General features: G+C 34.3%; 2 protein-coding genes across 5 annotated transcripts; both read right to left on the reverse strand.

The window, feature by feature from the left end:
* Positions 1-692: 692 nt before the first annotated feature.
* LOC112720286 (uncharacterized) lies at positions 693-7,766 on the reverse strand. Of its 4 annotated transcripts, XM_025771174.3 has the most exons (13): positions 7,448-7,766; positions 6,693-6,814; positions 6,436-6,590; positions 5,405-5,555; positions 4,973-5,007; positions 4,231-4,306; positions 4,092-4,128; positions 3,419-3,681; positions 2,727-2,981; positions 2,448-2,552; positions 2,246-2,296; positions 1,755-1,836; positions 693-1,111 (listed from the first exon to the last, which is right to left on the reverse strand). In XM_025771174.3, exons 1-13 carry the CDS (start codon positions 7,623-7,625, stop codon positions 939-941), a joined length of 1,683 nt encoding a protein of 560 aa, XP_025626959.1. In that variant the 5' UTR covers positions 7,626-7,766; the 3' UTR covers positions 693-938. The 4 variants fall into 4 exon arrangements, with proteins under 4 accessions (XP_025626959.1, XP_025626960.1, XP_029145953.1 ...); XM_025771175.3 differs by lacking the exon at positions 2,727-2,981; XM_029290120.2 differs by lacking the exon at positions 2,246-2,296.
* Positions 7,767-15,354: 7,588 nt separating this feature from the next.
* On the reverse strand, positions 15,355-19,890 carry LOC112720287 (uncharacterized). The gene is made up of 6 exons (XM_025771176.3): positions 19,549-19,890; positions 19,220-19,418; positions 18,507-18,636; positions 18,214-18,414; positions 17,931-18,098; positions 15,355-15,987 (listed from the first exon to the last, which is right to left on the reverse strand). The coding sequence occupies exons 2-6, from the start codon at positions 19,351-19,353 to the stop codon at positions 15,535-15,537; spliced, it is 1,086 nt and encodes a 361-aa protein (XP_025626961.1). The 5' UTR covers positions 19,354-19,418; positions 19,549-19,890; the 3' UTR covers positions 15,355-15,534.
* Positions 19,891-20,211: the final 321 nt, after the last annotated feature.

Below are 20,211 nucleotides of genomic sequence, written 5' to 3' on the forward strand. Positions count from 1 at the left end.
TTCAGTCATTCATTCATATTTTCAATGGCCAATTGGCCAAAATTTACATTGCATGCTGGATAAATAAAAAATTACGTCTTTAGGATTTAAACTTTCCCAATCGAACTAGTTAATAATGACTCATTTGATTTTAACAATTCTGTACCACATTAAATATGGAAAATTTACTTTGGTACAAAATCAAGGGGACACTAACGAATGATATTTTAACAAGGAAAATATACATTTAAAAAACAATAAATAAATTGTTAATGCCTATCACAAAAAATCGATTAGCTATGTAAAGAACATTGTTTTAAGACCGGACCGGAATAAAAAACTGGTTCGATTTAGGACAAAAATTATTCAATAATGAACTGATCAAAAAATAAAAAATTGGTAATCAATCAAATAGGTTCAATTTTTTACTAGTTAACTGGTTTAAAATAATAAAATATAAAAAAATTATTTCTTTTTCTAAAAAATTATATATTTTATATATAAATATATTATTTTATTATATTTGGTTAAACTTTTGTACTAGTTCTACCGGTTTAATCACCGGATCAATTTTTACAACCTTGGTAAAAAATCCACGTTGAATGTTACATCAGTTTGTCAAAGATAAAATATAAAAAATTAGTGATGACATTATTGTACACTAACGATTAGAACGCATTCAGTTATCAAACATACCATATAAACCCCGAAAGTAATAAAATTTCCTCACGTCCAATAATAATACTTGAATTGAACTTCATCCACAAGCATTGTATATTAATATCCCCCTTAAAAGGATCTAATAATGTTTTCATAACAAAAACAACTGTACAGTTCTCATACTGAGAGAAGAGACAAAACTTTGTAATTTCTATCAATAAAAAAAAAATTGAGAATTAGATTCAACTCAGAAATTGACATGCTCACGAGTAGATAAACCTGGATGAAAGAGCATGCTCTCATGAAAATTTAGCTCCATAGTAACCATTTGGCCCGGGTACTGAAACAGGTCGAGTTACAGGAAACCCAGGTTGCAGAAGCGGAATGTGGCTTTGAAGAGCAAAGGGTTGCGGCGCATTCGTTAGGATTGGCGGGGGTACACAAATTGGTATTGGCTGACCAACTGAGGCTCCTGATATTGGAAAATTGAACCATCAGCACAAATGAAATGAAGTCTGAATTACAGTTTCATCATAGCTTAAATGATATATTCATACAAATATGTTAGGTGTAAACTAAAATCAGCCACCAAAATCGATCACTAGTATAAATATATGTTGAAATATAAAACACACATTGAAAATGAATTAAACATATGTACTTATACACAAATACATAATGGTTGATTTTGGGGGGAACATAGCATTTTTGTTATACAAGAAGTTTCGATGAACCAGTTCTGTCTCAATGCTATGTTAAACAAAAAAGGTGCATAGTGAGAATTGAGATGCAAGAAACACTTTTTTTAGAAAAAAAAAATCTGATAATAGAAAGAACTTCATTAAGATGGGATAACACTGGAATAAAAACAATGTGACCAAGATGGGTAGATGATGTAAAGGGGAGAATATGTTCCAATTTCAAGCAAGAGTTGGGCTAGGCTGTTGGAACTTGGAAGGACTGAGGACTTTTTAATCGCCCAGAATTGTCACTAACTCACTATCGCATCACAGTGCTTTTTCGGATAATATAAACCTCTCTCTAATTTAGTATATTTTGGGTATGGGTGATAAATCTCTGTTCTTTATTTATGAACGAAACCATCATCCTTTTACCTTGCTGCTTTGGATATTGTACATGATTCAACATAGGACGAGCTGAGATTGAGGAGATAGCAGTTCCACCATGAACCAAATCCTTGAGTTACAGACAAAATACTAAGTTAGAAATGTAATGGTAAAATATTACAACATAACAGTAAACATTTGCAGACGGGGAAAAAATAGTATTTGAATTCAATTTGACTAACTGTATAAGAATAAGAAAAAAAAAAAAAAAGATATAGCAAAGTGGAGCAATTGTCTGTTGCTTATTGATTGAATTAACTAAAAGCTAGATATATCCGTCCATTTCCACACAAGTCTCATCCCGTCATTCCTTATAGATATAGGAATTATGGTATACAGAACAGGAGCATTCTTATCAGTGGGAATTACTTTTCTAAAATAAGTAAAAAATCTGTGGAATTAGTTTCTTACAAATTATATTTAAAGGTGAATTGAAGAAAATAATTAGCTTTAAAGGGGTTATAGGCAGGCTATCATACATGGGAAACTGAATGAACATAGACTAACTGCCCGGAACGTCCAACCATAACCTGCACTCAGAAACAGAAGACAATGTTCTGTTGGTGGCAGATTCCTTAGCATGTAAAATGGATTATCTCAACCAATTGTGAGAAGTTACCAAAAACAAAAGTGAAAAAAAAAAATCAAGTTAGATGGTACATGAGATCCTTTCATACTTACAGCAGGGGAGCTGGGTTGCAAATAAGCATGTTCAGACAAAACGGGAGGGTAATGTGCACCATAGCGTAGAGGTTGTGCTCTGTTATGAGCAAGTTGTCCAACAATCTATTTTGGTGTTGCCAAAAGGAATGCACAAAATAACTACAATGAGTACTAAGCAATATATGGTTTGTGACAGTAACCACAGTCATGAGATTTCGTATCAATTATCAAACACAACACAGTACAAGCATTCATGCAAATAAGAGAAAAATTTTCAAAATATTTACTCATACTTACAGGAGGTGAAAATTGAGAACCACTTCCACCATTTCCTATTGTCAAGTTACTATACTGTGCAACCTTAACAGGCATGGAAGGCAGTGAAGCAAAAGTACTGAGACCGGTTTCAGGTTGAACAGCAGCAGTATGTACCACAGGAGAACTATTTGGTACATAAACCATGTTTGCAGAAATAGGCATGGAAGCAGTTGTTGAAATAGGATTTACAAAAGATGGAGAGAAAATTTTGGCCGCTGGGTTGAGCTTAAATTCCTAGAAGAACGTCACATGGGGAAAAGCAGCATGTTAACACCAATTAGTTAACTTTTTTTTTGGGTGGGGTGAGGGGAAGGGGAAATTCATTATCACAATCTACTTATTCTCTTGTTAAACCCGAACAAAAGACTATGAACCAAATATTCTAAAGATCTTAAAGAGATGGATGATAGATTTGTGTTAACTAATTAAAATATTTGAGCACAATTAAATAGAAGAATATTTGGCAGATGATTCAATTGAGAACCTGACAAATAATCCTTGAGAAAGAAGTTTACAAAATGATCTCAACGAAAATTAATAAAATGCATCCAATGTGAAACATGAATTCTTCTATTTTATTTTTCATAAAGAAATCCTCAGCCAACATATCTTTTGTTTATAAGCAGCATTTAGCCAACAGCAGTTGGTACAAGTCAAACTGATTTATTTACCTTAGTATTTCTGGTAGAATCTGTACCCTTTGGAGCAGACATCTCAACAGATTTTTCTGGCATATTGTGTGACTCTAAAATGAGATCTATGCCTTGGGCAGAACTCATAGGAGCAGAATTTGCTGTAGTAGACCTTTCACTACACCGATCATCAGCTTTAACAGATGCATTACCGTTAGTTCTATAAAACCCATTATCAGAAGCATTTGATGCCATATAGCTTCTATTCTCAACAGCTTCTACTTGGACAAGATGAGTATTAGCTGTAATGGAAGTTCCAACAAATTAAATATGAATAAAAGAGAGCTATGGAAGCATCATCATTGTCTTGGTGTTAGAAAGAAGAAATTCAAGTAATACAAGGCAACGCCGCAAATTAGGTTGGAGAGCAATAAGTGGTGGATAACCCAAAAGAAAATAAGAGAGGTCACATTAAAATTTTGAAAAATTATATATATTGTCACTTAACAAAATCATATATACTGCCATTAAACAAAACTTTGCAATAGGGATTAGCAGAGGGGGGAAAAGTGGTTTACGTGTATAAAAATTTTTAATATTCCAGATAGTTTACAATATCCACTATCAATTACAACTTGTGCTATTCCTGTAAACAGTGATAACTAATACTGATAATTTTACATGCAGATAAGATCAGAGAAACCAGACTTACTTTCATGAGTTGATTTGATGACTTGATTCTTCTCATCCTACGGAAAGCCACAGTATTAGAAATAATAATATAAAAGAATAAAATGTACAGAATCCTGTTTGGAATTAGTAGCTTTGCCCAACCCAAGAATTCGACATACAAGTTTTCCTTGAACAAACTCAGGCTTCTCTCTGAAGTCATCAGCATTCCTTTTTGAATTGTCATCTCCAGCCTGTCTGTCAATAGAAACAGTCAGGAGGAACTGGTTGATGAAATAATACAATGATTCTCATACTATGATTATTCAAAAATTCGAATCATGCCATATTGGTAGCATGGTAGTAGGTAACATAATATCATATCTTATGTGACACAAATCCACCAAAGTATATTAGCAAAATGACAGAAGTCTATTACAACTTGGGTTTTTTGATTGTTAGGAAGAGGGAGTAAAATCAACAAATTGTGATAGTTTAATCAGGACTTGACAAGGGAATGCCATCTTTGGAATAGTTTCTACAATAAACTGTTTTCTAGTATGTCTTTAGCAGTTTACTGAAAATACATGTCAATGACATATATGTACCCTAAATAATGTGTCTAAACTACCCGAGATATACATACAATGTGTTAAGAAAAAATTAAATTAAATACAAAGGATATAGTATTTGTCACACTAAACATCCATATTTGAGTTATATAATGCATATGTAAATAGTATAATTTGAAGTTCATTGAGTAAGAAAATACAAGTTTCCTATCAATGTTTTACAAATATGTTTCTTTACCATTGAAATAATAGGAAAATGTAACCCAAGGTTCAATTTACAACATTATCACATTATCATGGTTTTTTTAACTCTACCAACAAGCATAAGAATCAAAATAATTGAATGTCATACCTACAGTTGATTGAGGAACCAGAATATGCTTCAATCTGCATCAACAAAATAATTTAACTTAAGTGTAAGGAATTATATGTTCTATGAACAATTCTAACAGTTAGGCACATTCTAGAATATGCACCACCATTCTGTTATAATATAAATATGCTTAAACAATAGAAAATGGCAAATGATTTCAGAAAGTGATTGATTACACTTATTTTGAGTCAGTTCAGTTTAAAATAGAAAATCTTTTAACAAAAATAGTTGGTATCAACTCAAACTTGAAGGAGCCAAAGTGGATAACATTAACAAGAAAGATATCTCAATTTTCGACGTAACTGTTTTGAAAATTAGGAAATCAAAGCCAATGATGCAAGTTAACATGGCCTGGTAATTTCGCTAGCATGCAGTAATGCATAATCATGCACAAGTTCATGCATACATTACCTCTCCAATATTTGTTTTATCAGTTTTCCCGCAATCAACTTCTGTGGAAGTTCTCATCTGATTAACAGGCAACTTATTTCTTTCAAAATCAATGGCAGCAGTTGAAGGTGGAAGACAATGGGTAAATCCATTCTCATTTTGGACTGGAGTCCTATTTTCACATAAAGGGGGGGAAATGTCACTAATCCTCTTTTGTCTAACCAAAATACATAAAATTGTGGAGGATTCAATTAATATTTCAATCTCCAAAGTCAAAAAGTAATTAATAGATCTCCAAGGAACTCAATAATCCCTTAGACATGCCTATAGTGAAATACATAGAAAATCACATCAAATCAAATAATCAAATTAAACCTCCTTTCTCTAACCAAAAAAACTCAAAGCAAGTATATGAAATATTCATAACTAGGCCTGAACTTCAACATAAGAATAAGATGGTCAATTCTTCAGCAACCAGCAAATACAAGTTGTGAAGAATTTAAACATATAATGATATAAGCATAAATAACAAAATATCCCAACTGTTGATTCTTAATGCAAATTCAGAGTGCACAAAGGTCACAAATAGTCAAATATCACAACTGTTGATTCTTACTCTAAATGTAGATGGCAGAAGAAAAAATATCTCTGAAGCTTTCTAAAACAAGTCAGGATATTTGTGTGATGCTTAAGGTTAAGGATATTCTTGGAAGGAAGGGTTTTGTAGGAAAAGAAACTGGGATATATTCGAATAAGTAAAATAAAATGATAGACTATCAGAACTTTCCTATCATCCTATTTTTTAACTTTATAGAAACTGTATAGCTACTAACTTTTTTTGTTTCGAAAAAGAAAAAAGATAAATCTTTCATTCCCATTTCCTCCAAAAACCCTCCATCCAAACACTCCCTAAAGAGGTTTTCTTTTCTTTCATTAAAAAGGAAAAAACCGAAAATCGAAGATGATAAGTGTTTAAAGAAGAAACGGCTAATTATTCTGTTCATAACTTGAGCATTCTTGTTAACACACATCTTTCCATCCATTTATAGTACCTTGATTGATTAACATGCTTTACATCCGTCAAAGACTTCATATGATTCTCTACCTCACATGTTGGACTCTCACGAGAACACATATCGTGCATAACTGTTTCGCCATCATCACTAGTTATATTTCCACCAAAACTCTTGGTAGGAAGCATTACTTCCTGCATACAAAGCCACACGTGTATTAATATTAAACATGTAGTTATTTCCTAACCGAGATATTGTAAGGCCGTGCATTCACATTGCATAACCAAGTGCCTTACCTTAGCAACAACTTGCACCAAATCACGAGATAGAACTACCAGTGTATCTACCAAATCCTCCTTTCCCACATTGGTCTTTCCCTTTCCCTTCTTGGTCATCCTTGCCTTCTTCAAAACGATACCTGAACGTCACAAAAAGCAAGAGAACGATGACAAATGAAATCAAATAATGGGAGTTTTATCCCAAAACTAAACAATTAAAGAATGCTGATAACTCAGGTCTAGCTTTTCCTAACATCCATTTTTATAGATAAATACATAGAAAACAAGATCAAAACTAGGACTATGCTTTTCTATATTAACAAAAAAAGTTTGATGAAATCATGACAGAAACAAGTCCATTAAGTAACCACCCTAGATCCAGACCTAAAAGTCTAAAACATATACTCCTATTAGGATTTTAACAATTGAATCACCAGTTTAATTTCTCCTATTTCATTCATTAGCTAACAGGAAACCCTCACAAATCGAATGAAACTTAACACTGTAGACTCTCTTAGGATCAAAACAGTTCATGTTTCACTATTAAGTTTACTATTACTGAAAAACTAAAGAAAGTGAAACCAAACCAAACTAAACAAAAACTAGAAGAGATTGTTCAAGCAGAGTAACGTCAATTACTCAAAGCATTGAACATATGTAATATCAAAATTCACATTACGATGAAATCAATACAACAAACGATTTTCCAGCAATGAACCAATAATAATAACAAGAAAAACTTTAGAAGTTTTCTTGAAGAAGAGGCATGTAACCGTAATCGGAATCGACAGAGGCAGTGTGGAAGATTCCAGAATAGACGGAGCCATCCTTAACGTGGACATCGACGGGGAGGCCTATGATGCACATCGTCGTTAACAGTAACGCCTCGCTTAGTGACGATGCTCCGCTATGATCCTCTTCGAACGACTCCGCCCTGTTCCTGCAACCCATATCTTCCTCTCTCTTCTCCCTAGAAGCTTCTATGGTTGCCTGGCTGACTGGTATGAATATAAGTGTATCAAGGAATACTGGAATAGAGAGATCTTGTTCTTGCAATTGCAAAAAAGAGAATTTTCTGGCCAAAAAGCCAAGTATAATGAATGAATAATTTTGAATATACATATATACGAGCAGGTTTTAATTTTGATGCATTTTAAATATAAAATCATAGAATTTTTTTTTCAATTTTTTTTGAGTAATTACTCAAATTAGTTATTCAGATTTTTGAAATTGGATATTTTAGTTTTTTAAATTTTAAAATATACAAAACAAATAATTTTTCATTAGTCATTAACATATTAACATAGAATATGTTAACTCACACACATAACTGTTAAATATTTATATATGCAAGTTGAACAAATTGATATCCAAGATAAAATATAAAATAATTTTTAAAAAATTTTAAAATATCAAAATAATCCTTAAAAAAATTTTAAAATTCCTAAATAGTACTTTTAAATATTTTTAATTTTTTTCAAAAGTTAATGTCTTATAATATTTTTAAAAAATATAATAATAAAATATTATTAAAAATATATATAATAAATAAAAAATAGATAAAATAACAAAATATATACTATAAGATTATTTTATTCGTTAACATTAAAATGTCATAAAAAATAATATTATTTAATTACTAACATATAATACTTATATCGAAGTGGTATAAAATTATAATAATAACAACTAAATCTAACAGTTCATTGCATTATAAAAATTATTATTTATATATCTAAAATTGTTAAGATACTGACACCAAATAAACTTAGAAAAATACTTATAAGTGAAATAAATCTATTTTTTCTTAACATAGCTATTAATTATAGTAGTACAAATAATTTTAACTGCAAACCTATTTTATGCAACATTACAACCAATAAATCCCAAAATTTTGAAAAAAATATAAACAAAATACTTGAATTTATTAAGACATTTCTTCTTCAAATATTACAAAATATTAGGAATTTTCACATTGCATTGAGATTTTATAAATTATCCATATTAACTTTGTAATTGTAATTAACCAAAATTTACAAATTTGACTTCATAAATGACTTGGTTCAGAATGCATACAAGTTTTAAAGTGTTGTTCTTCATAATTATTTGGCACAAATATTTCTAATTGTTTTTGTAAAAAATTTTATATTAAATAGAAATTCTTCACTAATTTATTCTCTTCTTCATCATTAAATAATGATCATAAAATTAAAAATATGGTACTTACAAATTAAATTAATATTTTGCATGATCGAAAATAAATATAAGTTCATTTAATTATTTACTTTTTTTTTAAAACTTGAAAATTAATTTATAATTTAGGATTTGAAAATGCATTTTTTTTTGTATATATGAATAATCAAATTTGAGATAAATAAATAAAAATGTTAGAAATTAAAATTTATCAATTTAAAAATAATTATATATAAATAATTCGAATGAACTATTTTAGATTTTTTAGAGATTTTTGAGATTTTTTAAAATAAAAATGTTAGAAATTAAAATTTATCAATTTAAAAATAATTATATATAAATAATTCGAATGAACTATTTTAGATTTTTTAGAGATTTTTGAGATTTTTTAAACTTTTTTACGGACTATTTTTTACTTCATTTTTTTGGAACTGATTTATCCAAATTGTATATATGGACACTTATCGGCTATGTGTGCGAGTCAACGTTTCACGTCAATAGCAATCATTGTTAGTAACTAATGGAAAAAGACTGTATTGTCTAACGAAAATAAATATTAAAAATTATTTTGTAAAGAACTAAAGTGTTTGCTTTTTAAAGTTTTAAAGGCTAACTTTTTTTTTTTCAAAAAGATAGAATATTGGTAAAATGCGAGTGAAAAACTTTTCTTAACATTGAGTTTAATTTTGATCTTAAATACCTTACTGTTCTTTGTATCATAATTTTCAGATGGCAATAATGGGCCAAGTCTCGGATAATTCAATTGGTACAAAGAATGTTCTATTATTATCCCTAGTTCCAATGTGCAAATTTTTTAGATCATGGCTAGATTTTAGACCCAAAAATTAAAGGATTTTTTATTTTAATAAATAAAATAAATATAATAATTATCAAAATAAATAATTTAAAAAATATTTATCGATTTAAATTCTTTAGTCTTATCTCGTTTATAGTGTAAACGAAATAAGACACGTCAGTTGTAACGTGTCTAGCACCCATGGGTAACGGAGTTTTCCGGTTTTGACTATTCCGACTGATATTCGACATCCATGGGAGGATCATGGTGGAGCAGGTAATGGAGCTTTCCGCCGAAGTGGGACACAGTGGTGGTGGGAGTTCTGTACACTCGACCTATGTACAGGACGACCGACCTCTCGCGCCACCGCCCATTTATGTCGCCATTCCAGTGGATGAGGCAGAAGAGGGCGAGGAGGAGTCGGACGATGATTACGTGGCGAACAGCGACTCGTCCGATGGTGGGGATGAGGATGAGTGTGTTCCGGAGACACCTGTCCAGACTGTGGCGCGCCATGTCCTGCCTCCACCTCGCCCAATTCTGGCGCTATCGACAGTACTAACTCACTATCACAGTCTGGATCGCATGAGAGGACTCTGATCTCTGACACGGGTGAAGAGGATTACAATCTAGACGGCGGTGTAGAGTTTCGGGTCGGCCACAGGTTTAGAAGCCGAGAGGCAGTGCTTTAGGGTGTGAAGAACTACAGTATTTGCAGGAGTGCGGAGTACCAGGTGATCGAATCGGACCGGTTAAAGTATCATGTGTAGTGCCGTCAAGCTAAGAATGGTTGTCAATGGAGCCTCTGTGTGGCCCTTCGGCAGAACCTTGGATACTGGTAAGTTCAACTTTACTTGTGCTTTTCAGTACTTCTGTACGATATATTAAGTAGGTTTGAGATATGGCTGAAGCAATACTGTTTTGTTGTGTTCAGGGAGGTTCGGAGAGTTGGTGGAGCGCACAGTTGTCTAGCACCTACCATCGTCAGTTAGACAGCAGTCTGATCTGCGGGGTCATATTGCCGTTGATTCAGTCCAACCCCTCTGTGAGTATTCTAGTATTGCAAGGTGCGGTCCAGGCAAGCTATCACTTCAAACTGGCGATGTCCGTGATGCCCGCTGTGCCACCGAACAAAGTGACTGGTACGTCCAAGCCAGCACAGCCGAACCCCAGGAAAACGCCCTACACTCCCCGAAGTCTCGGAGAAGCGGTAGCCAACCAGGTTGTTGGACTTGTCTGTCATCAGATACCCTCCGATAAGTAGCATAATATAGTACCTGGCGTACTGTCGAAGGGTCTTCGGGTCGTCTGTCGGGGGCATCTGGCAGACACGATCCCGCAGCCACACGAGCTTCAGCGTGAAGGACTCCTTCCTCTGCGCAGCCTGCTATGCCGCCAACGGAGGCCTGGCACCAAGCAGCTGCTCCACCATAGCCCACGTCTCCGTGCCATACCACCTACCGAAGTCACGGAGGCACCCCCAACGGGGTTACCGTGTGCGCGTAGGCCTAGGTGGTACGCCACGTCTTGCAGGGTGATAGTAACCTCACCCCACGGGAGATGAAACGTGTGCGTCTCCGGATACCATCGCTCGACGAGTGCCAAAATCAGGGAATTGTCAAAAGTGAAGTCCCTGAGTGGCACCGTGTCGCTGAATCCGGCCTCAACCAGATACGGGACGATGGTGTCGGGTGGAGGAAGGGTATGGCTCACTCGCCGGGGCAGTAGAAGGCAAGGCCTCTGAAGAATAAAAAAATATTCAGCGTTAGATGATCATAAATTTATGCACATTACTGAATTCTTACTTTTTATTTTTTTTTTAGTAATTAAATCACTTTAGCATGATACACAACAAATATTTCTATCTAACTTATAGTTACTTCTACTTAAGAACATACTTTCATGTTTCTAACCTACACATGTCTCTAAATTACATATGCCAGAAAATCTTTCCTAATTAGAACGTTATAAATACTAACAACCTAGCACAAGAAAAACAAAGTTCCTCCTAGAGACTTATCACTAAATCATTTAACTATGTTCTTGTTACTTCAGAACTACCCTAACAACAGCCATATACTTAGATTGAACAAAAAGAATGCAACTAACTTCGAAGTCGGCCGCTCCAGCGTAATGCGACGTCTCGTTCAGCCTATTGATGTCTCCGTCGTTCCCCGCCTAGCGCGGCATCACCGTATCGGTCTAAAGTAAGGTAAGAAAGGGTCAAAAGAGGGGAGAAAGTGGTTGACTAAGTCAAATTGGAGCCCCCACAGCCGCTGTAAACGACTTCTACTTATAAGCGTGCACAGTGTAAACGAGATAAGACTGAAAAATTTAAATCAGTAAATATTTTTTAAATTATTTATTTCGATAATTATTACATTTATTTTATTTATTAAAATAAAAAATTTAAAAATTAAATTAATAAAATTTTAATATCTTCAGATTGAGTAAAGTATATTATTTACTCCAAATTAATTTTGTTATGGAAAGAAAAATGGTGTAATGCAAAGATATTGAGTAATTTTAGGATATGTAGGCGAGTAAATCCCCATGATGGTCCCCAAAATTGACGTCGTACACTAAAATCGTCTCTGAGATTCTAATTGCACTAATTACGTCCCTGAGATTGGAAAAATTGCACCATAGTAGTCCCTGACCCGTTTTCCGTTAACGACACGCTGACATGGCGTGATGACGTGGACCTTTGGTGACACGTGTCACCTCATGGTTGGGCCATGTGTAACAGTATGATGACATGGATGGGTATGCCACATGTCACAATGCTATTTTGCCACGTGTCAGATTATGCCACGTGTCGCAATGCTATTTGTCCACGTGTCATCCACTATGTCATTGTTACATGTGTACCAAATTAGTCCCTTACTTTGCATCAAATGACTCATTTTAGTCTCTGAAATTGAATATCGTGCACCAAATTAGTTTATTCATCAGTTTTTCTCATTTTTTTATAAATTTAAAATTTTCACTATATATTTGAATACACTAATTTTAATTTTATCTTTTCACAAGTTATTTAAATACAAATGTTTTTATAAAATATTTTTAAAATATTAGTTTTAATTATACAATTTTTTTCTACAATATTTTATTAAAAAAATTATGTGACATATTAATATTGATTTAATAAAGAGTGTAAGTTAATAGTATAATAATATTCCTTAATACATTTTTTTAATATTTAACACTTTAATAAATATTTTAGGAATTCTTGATAAGGCACTTATTATCTAATATAAATTCATTATTCCCATCCATTTTAAGAATGTCCGATTTCCCATATAATTAACTTCTCACTAAATTAATGAGATAGATTTATACTGTCGATTATAATAATTTATTTTATCTATACCTTAGTTAGGCGGCTTTTTCTATATTACACTATTAATCAATATAAGTATTTATTGTAACCATGACTTGAACAATATTAAAACAGATACAAATAAATACAAGAGACAATAATAAAATTTTGGTCTTAGTTAACATGTACTCTAATGATACAAGTTAATATTATTAATTAAAAATTTATTATAAAATATAATTAAAATAAAATATATAATTAAAATTAGTGTATAAAAAAATATTGAGAATTTTAAATTTATAAAAAAATGAAAAGAAACTTATGAAGGGACTAATTTGGTGCACGACATTCAATTTCAGGGACTAAAATGAGTCATTTGATGTAAAGTAAGGGATCAATTTGGTGCATATGTAACGATGACATAGTGGATGACACGTGGACAAATAGCATTGCGACACGTGGCATAATCTTACACGTGGCAAAATAGCATTGTGACACGTGGCATACCCATCCATGTCAGCATGTCACATGTCGTTAACCGACACGTCATCATACCGTTACACGCGGCCAAACCATGAGGTGACACGTGTCACTAAAGGTCCACGTCATTAAGCCACGTCAGCGCATCGTTAACAGAAAATGGGTCAGGACTATTATGGTGCAATTTTTCTAATTTCAGGGATATAATTAGTACAATTAGAATTTCAAGAACGATTTTGGTGTACGGCGTCAATCTCGAAGACCACTGTGGAGATTTACTCATATGTAGGCAGATATAATGATAATATGGGTCGTTGCAGTGGTAGAGATGCAAAAAGCAGCTTGAGTTTGGCAGAAATGTGACCTGCGTTTTGTAGGTTCAGGAACGCTGATACGATGACACGTGGCTCATTGCAGGCATGCAGGAGATAAGACCAACCATGGTTTGACTGCTTTTTTGTAGCTTTTTCTACAAAACATGACCTGCGTTTTGCAGGTGCTGGCATGCAGGTGACACATTTTTGGGAAACGCAAGTTGCGATTTTGTACGAGAGTGACACGTGTCATGATGGACAGAATGGGAGACACGGTTCCAACTTATAAATTGGCCTGCAATCTACGTTTTATGGAGATAGAGATAGTTGAGATAGAGCAGACAGTAGAAATTAGAAAAGAGAGTTCAGTTCACTAACGAGGTTTGAAAACCAACTTTCATTATAATGGTTCGTGATTTTGCCAAATATTAAAAAAAAAACACAATTTATTTGTTAAGGCTAGAGGCTTAGCCTCCTGAACTTGGAAAGCTATTGTCAAAACGGCTCAAAAAGGAGGGGTTTGTGACTTTGTGTGGGGTGTAGGAGATTTAACCGGTCCCTTTTGGTTTCACAAATGGATGCAACCAGGGATGGCTTTGGAAAGAATGCAGATCATAAACATTTTAGAGATTGACTTCCGTAATTGTGACTTATAATAATCAGTGGCACTTGAACCAAGTTATTTCTTCTATTCCTGAACCTCTCAAGCTTGAAATTCTTAGCATAACCCAATGCGTTTCATTAATGGAAAAGCACGGGGTGGAAATGGGAAGAGGCAGAATCAGAGGATTACTCAACCAAGAGGGGATATGATTGGCTTCTAACTCGCAGTGTGGCATTGGATCACTCCCCTATCTAGAAATGATTCCAGCTAGTATTTGGTGTCTTGATGAATAGAAACTACCAGGTTTTCAACAATTCAACCAATTCTGCTGCTAAGGTAGCGTGCTGAGCTCAATTGCTAATGGAAGACCTGAAATCGGCCCTCAATTCGATTTTCAGTTTGAACTTCTATCCTCTCCTTGCCTCTTGAACTTGCCCAAATACTAGCTTTTCCAAGCTGAACTGTGATGGAAGCATCTTCCCAGAATTATGGTTCGTTCTACGTGACTACTATGGTAATTGGATTCATGGTTGTTCCGGGAAAGTGTCAGGCACAAGCGTTCTTCGTGATGAACTCTGCAGCATTTGGCCGGGGGTTGTCTATGACTTTGGAGGCTGATATCCTGCTCCTGATTTATGAGACTGACTCTAGAAGCCTTTGGATTGGTATCCCCATTGGAGAATCCCTCATAAGCATGCTGAAGCTAACTTAATCCTGCGTATTTTCGAGCTGAAGCAGGTGCAGAGGTGGTCGATGCGGTTTGAACTGATTGGATGGCAAAGAAAGGGACCAGAGAAGACTCGGCCTCTTCGTGTTGGTTGCAACCTTCAGATCCCGAGCCTGATTTTGCAGGATATGCCTCAGTAGCCTTGACCTGAGCTTGTTCCTGTTTTCTTTCCTTTCTTTTTTTCTTTATTTTACCCTCACCAAAACGAAATCTACACATCAAGTTAAGAGAAAATTGGGAAGCATTAATCCTTGAAAAGACATAGACTACTTTGGAGTATTTTTATTACAAGTATTCCCATGTAAGCATTGGGTAAGCATTTTACTATAACTCAGACTATGCAAGACAAAATTGAACTAAGTATACACACTAGACTCGAAATAGATGATTATCCAGTAACATCTACAATTTGATGATTATCAACTCAAAATGAATAATCCTTCAAATCAGATTTTAAGTCACCCAGTTCCATGTCTGCCAAGCACTCTTCCTCGGTAAGGGGTGGGAGTTGCCTCGTCTTGCGCTTCATATTATGCTTGTGCCACTCACTCTTGTGGTGTTCCCTGTACTGCTTAGAGTCCTCAAAAGAAACATTGCATGTGCTGCACTTGTTTGCCTTTTGTTGTTGCATCTCAGGAGGCAGCCTACTCGTAGATGAAATTGTCTGCTTTTGAAGTTTATCATTCAATTCAAGAACAGATTCGCGAGTTTCTTTGGTCAACGGTGGAGGCATATCCTCATAATCATCAGTGTATTGTTCTACCTGGGTATCCCCATCCACATAAAGAGAGTGTGCAAGAACCTCAAATCTTCCATGCATGTTGTTCACAACGAAGTCATGACAACCCTTATATAGACCAGGTTCCAATTCAAAGATCTGCAACCCAATCAGAAACCATATCAATTTTCCTCCACATTTTAGCATATTCAAGATTAACCATATACACAACGGAAAAGGAAATTCCTAACTACACAAATTCTAAACAGATTGAACGTTGCTAAAAACCAATGAATAAACATGGCCAATATCCAACAAAATCAGGTAATGGCAAGTTGGCAACAACTGAATTGGTCAAGTTACTTCTTGATGTATATTAATGCTACTATGCTAGATTGTAGGTACAAACTTCAACAAGTAAAAATAAATGCAAGAAAATAAATCTCTCTTATAATGCCAGTTATGTGCCATGTGTTGTCACTGCCAAGTGTTAGAGCAAATTTGTTTGTGATTTTAGCACCAAAAGGAGTACTGGTTTTTCACTCTCTCTCTCTCTTCAATACTTCTGAAATTTCTAGTGTTGTCTATTTCTGATTTTCTAGAAACAGAAAATAATTATCTTTCTGTCTTTCAGGAAAGCATTCTCCCAAAATTTGAAACAGTAGAAGTGAGAGAAATTGATTTCTAAAGCTTGGAAACCACTAACTTCTAATATATCTTATAAATTTTATGAAATAAGAGGAAAATATTTTTTTTTTCTATATTTCACATCCATTTTGTAATCTAATTAAAAATAGAGTCATCCCAAATCAGTCCCCCAATGAACTTTTAGTCAGACACTTTAATCCTGATCAAATGTTAATCACCAAATCAGTCTCTAACCTTTTATTTTGTTAGACTAATCAATCCTCATGTCAAATTATGGTAAAAATTAGACAAATCAAATCTTATCTTTATTTGATAAAGATATAACAATACCTAAAAAATTTTAAAAATCTCAATCAGTCCCTCCATATAGACGAACAAACTAATGTGGGACTATTTTATGATTAAAATTTGTTGATAACTAAAAATTTCTAAGAGACCGATTTTGGGTAGTACTCTTAAAAATACCTACATTTAAATGCCAAATGCCAAATGATTCAGTTTCTGCTTTTAAATAAGTACTCCTCAAAACTTGACCCTTAATCTCCTCATCCTCCTCATTTACACGCCTCTGTTTCCCCTTACCCTTCAATGTTAAATGCCAAACTTGTGTACCACAAAAAAGCTAGTCTAAGGACCACAGAGCAAAACTCACATATATCAATGCTTGAATAGCACTAGCACGGGACAAAAAATTTTTGGACATGGCACAAATCTATTCATAATGGTTAGCTATTTTTAAGCCCCTTCCAGAAAATACATGGAGCGGCATTTCTAATTAGCATTTTCGAAAAATATTTAAGATTTCTACTTTCACTACACATACACAAGTACATAGACTAGCGAAGGAAATGAATAAGAACTAAACTAACTAGGGCTCACAAGACGAGATTTTAAGAATCAGACACAAATCTCAATGGTACAAGGATAACATTCATCTTTAGATTTTAAATGGCTTTCCAATCAAAATGAAGAAAAAGATATAATAAATAATTAAATGGTGTGGCCAGTTATTGGAGACATGTGCCGCACAATTTTATTAGTATACATATTCAACATGTGATGAACACACAGATATAGACATATAGTGATAGAGTGTCATGTTGATCTGTTCATGTTTTATTATTATTATTATTAATTTAGGGGGGATAAAAAGAAGAATTTCATGATGGGGACATTGAGATATGAGTTCCCCTTGGCAACAGCAAAGGGGAAGAAAACTATAAGACACAGCTTTCCAATCTCTCAACATATCTGACAGTGAGATGGAAACTTTATTCAATGCCATTCCATTCATCACATACCATCATAACAATCTTATCCAAACATAGGTTTTGTTTCAAGATATACTTTGCCAAGACTAACCAAGCGTAAAAACAAATGGTACAAAATTGATAAAGGAATTGAAACACATACCAAACTTGTTTGTAAGAATTGAAGGATAAATAAAGACTTACAACAGATAGCTGACCAGAAGATCCTTCTTTAGAAATAATGGTAGACTTCCACTCATTCAACTTTTCTAAAAGGGCAGGCACTTCCTCCTCAGGAGCAGCAACTCGGATTCTTAACGGACATCGTTTTATAGGGTAGTGCTTTTGAAGCTCCTGAATCAACTCCAAAGCCTGTATAAACAACAGGTTCCACTTTTCACTAATTACCATTATTATAAAACGGAACCAGTTTGACAATTAAAAAGTGAAGATGTTGAATGAAACAGTGATGCAAAAGACCCCTGACCTGCTTCTTGGAACTGCTATTTGGATCAACAGCAAAATGAATGTCCCTCATCAGGCGCTCAATCATGCTAATAGTGTAAGGGCGCTGCGTCTCAGGATTGTATGTCTTCTGCATCACAATGGTGGCAATATCCCTGAACTGACTTGACAGCAAGGATTCCCTTTCTTTCCCGGCAACCTGAAGTTCCCCTTTCTTCAAAACCTGCAACCAAAACACAGCATTTAATTAATCAATCATCCACCAAACATTTTTTCCTTAATTATTATCATCATCATCATTTTCTTTTATCTGACCTCTAAGCATATCTTGGTCTGATCATCAGTCCCAAAAGCAGCAATCAAATCCTTTGACTTGGCAAGAACACCTTTGGAAACATTGGAATAAACAGTATGTGACTGCAACACTTCATCCAGGTCCTTCTCCCTATTATTGAAAAACAAATGTAAAATGTCATCTGTTTTCATCATTATTAATTTTCTGTTTCCAAAATTAATCATACAATTTTTGCATAATTTTCAACAACTTACTAAATTCGGTGTTACAAACCAAAAAAAAAAATAATTTCAGTGTCTCATGCAGAAGATCCTGAAACCAAAACACACCGATGTGTTCACTGTTTTAATCAGCAGAATTAAGAGGATTTGGCGTCAAAAGTGAGGATGTTTGTGGAACTCACTTAAAATGAAAGCTATTGATCTAAAGGTGACTCGCTCCTCAGTTTCTCTATTTGCAAAACTCCTTCCTTTCGGGTTCAGTTTGGATATTGCTTGAGACATAAACCGAGACACATAAACTTACTTGGTATGGAGTGAACAGAGACACACAAATTTCTGTATTTCCTAACAGAGAGGACTAGAAATACCCAAATGTAGCCTTACAAAACTAAACCCGTATTCGGACTACATCTTGAGTGCCACTACAGTTGCATTACATTTTCCATATTTTCAGATTGCAACCGCAATTTAAAAGCATAGGAAGAAGTAAAATAGGTAGAAGGATCGCTTACACGCCGGAACGCCAAGCGAGGACAGTATTGGGGTAGCAGGCGATCTCAAAGCGCATGCCATGCTTCTTGAGTCGCACGACGGCCACGTTGGTCAGCCTCTTCTGCCCTATCGGCTGCACCAGCGTCCGCGACATCTCTCCAATGCAATATGTATCTGTCTACTTATCTTTGACTATCACTTCCAACTTCGTTGCTTGTTCTGTAAAGACCGAATTGATAATCAGAAGAATCAGTTAGGAAATGATAATCAGAATAATATAATATATGTTTACGAGTGCAAAAACGATTCTAGGGTTCAAGAACTGGGGAGATGATGGCGGGGGCGTTACCTCGACGTAAGCCTGCGTCGGCGGAGGAAGGAAATGGAGGCTGCGGCGAGAAGAAGAATCGAACACAAACGATAATCGGCGGCGGAAAGAAGCTTGTATCGCGGCGAAGGTGGTGGCAGGAGATGAAGACGGGGGCGGTAGCAGAAGATGAAGGGCGGGGCGGTGGTTCAAGCTGGTAGGAGCTGGAAGAGAAGACAGCGGTGTTGTGTTGATTTTTGAAAAAGGTATAGTGTGCGACTGTGCGTTGGGGAGAATTTTCTGAGAGAAATAAATTTTAGAATAAATACCAAATTGGTCATAACGAAGTTTTTAGTTTTTTTTTTTTTTTTTGTGACTTGTTGTGTTTTTTTGGTGACTCGAAGTTTAGTTTTATTCAAGACACTTTAGTTTTTAACAATTTTATTTTTATTTCTTAAAAATTAATTTCGTATCCTTCGATTGTAATAGCCTAATAGGTCATCAAAATACAAAATAAATGAAAAAAAATTATTCCAGATGTCCCATAAAAATCAGTGATACTTTTCATTAGAAAAATTACATTGTTCTTTCTTATTATTCATAAGTTTTCTTTAGATGAGTTTTTAAAAAAAAATATTTTTTTATTTTTTAAAAAAAACTTAAAAAATAAAAATAATTTTATATTTAAATATTTTATATAAAAAT

The sequence above is a fragment of the Arachis hypogaea genome, chromosome 11 (assembly GCF_003086295.3).
Source record: "Arachis hypogaea cultivar Tifrunner chromosome 11, arahy.Tifrunner.gnm2.J5K5, whole genome shotgun sequence".
Classification (NCBI taxonomy): domain Eukaryota; kingdom Viridiplantae; phylum Streptophyta; class Magnoliopsida; order Fabales; family Fabaceae; genus Arachis; species Arachis hypogaea.

Excerpts from the sequence above, each read along its gene's own strand:
- LOC112720286 (XM_025771174.3), bottom strand. The coding sequence starts at position 7,625 with ATGGGTTGCAGGAACAGGGCGGAGTCGTTCGAAGAGGATCATAGCGGA. Across the intron at positions 6,815-7,447 it reads CTCTGTCGATTCCGATTACG|GTATCGTTTTGAAGAAGGCA; the intron begins GTTACATGCCTC and ends TGTGACGTTCAG. Across the intron at positions 3,682-4,091 it reads CATCAAATCAACTCATGAAA|CTAATACTCATCTTGTCCAA; the intron begins GTAAGTCTGGTT and ends CTTCCATTACAG.
- LOC112720287 (XM_025771176.3), bottom strand. The coding sequence starts at position 19,353 with ATGTCGCGGACGCTGGTGCAGCCGATAGGGCAGAAGAGGCTGACCAAC. Across the intron at positions 18,415-18,506 it reads AGACCAAGATATGCTTAGAG|GTTTTGAAGAAAGGGGAACT; the intron begins GTCAGATAAAAG and ends TTTTGGTTGCAG. Across the intron at positions 18,099-18,213 it reads ATAGCAGTTCCAAGAAGCAG|GCTTTGGAGTTGATTCAGGA; the intron begins GTCAGGGGTCTT and ends TTGTTTATACAG.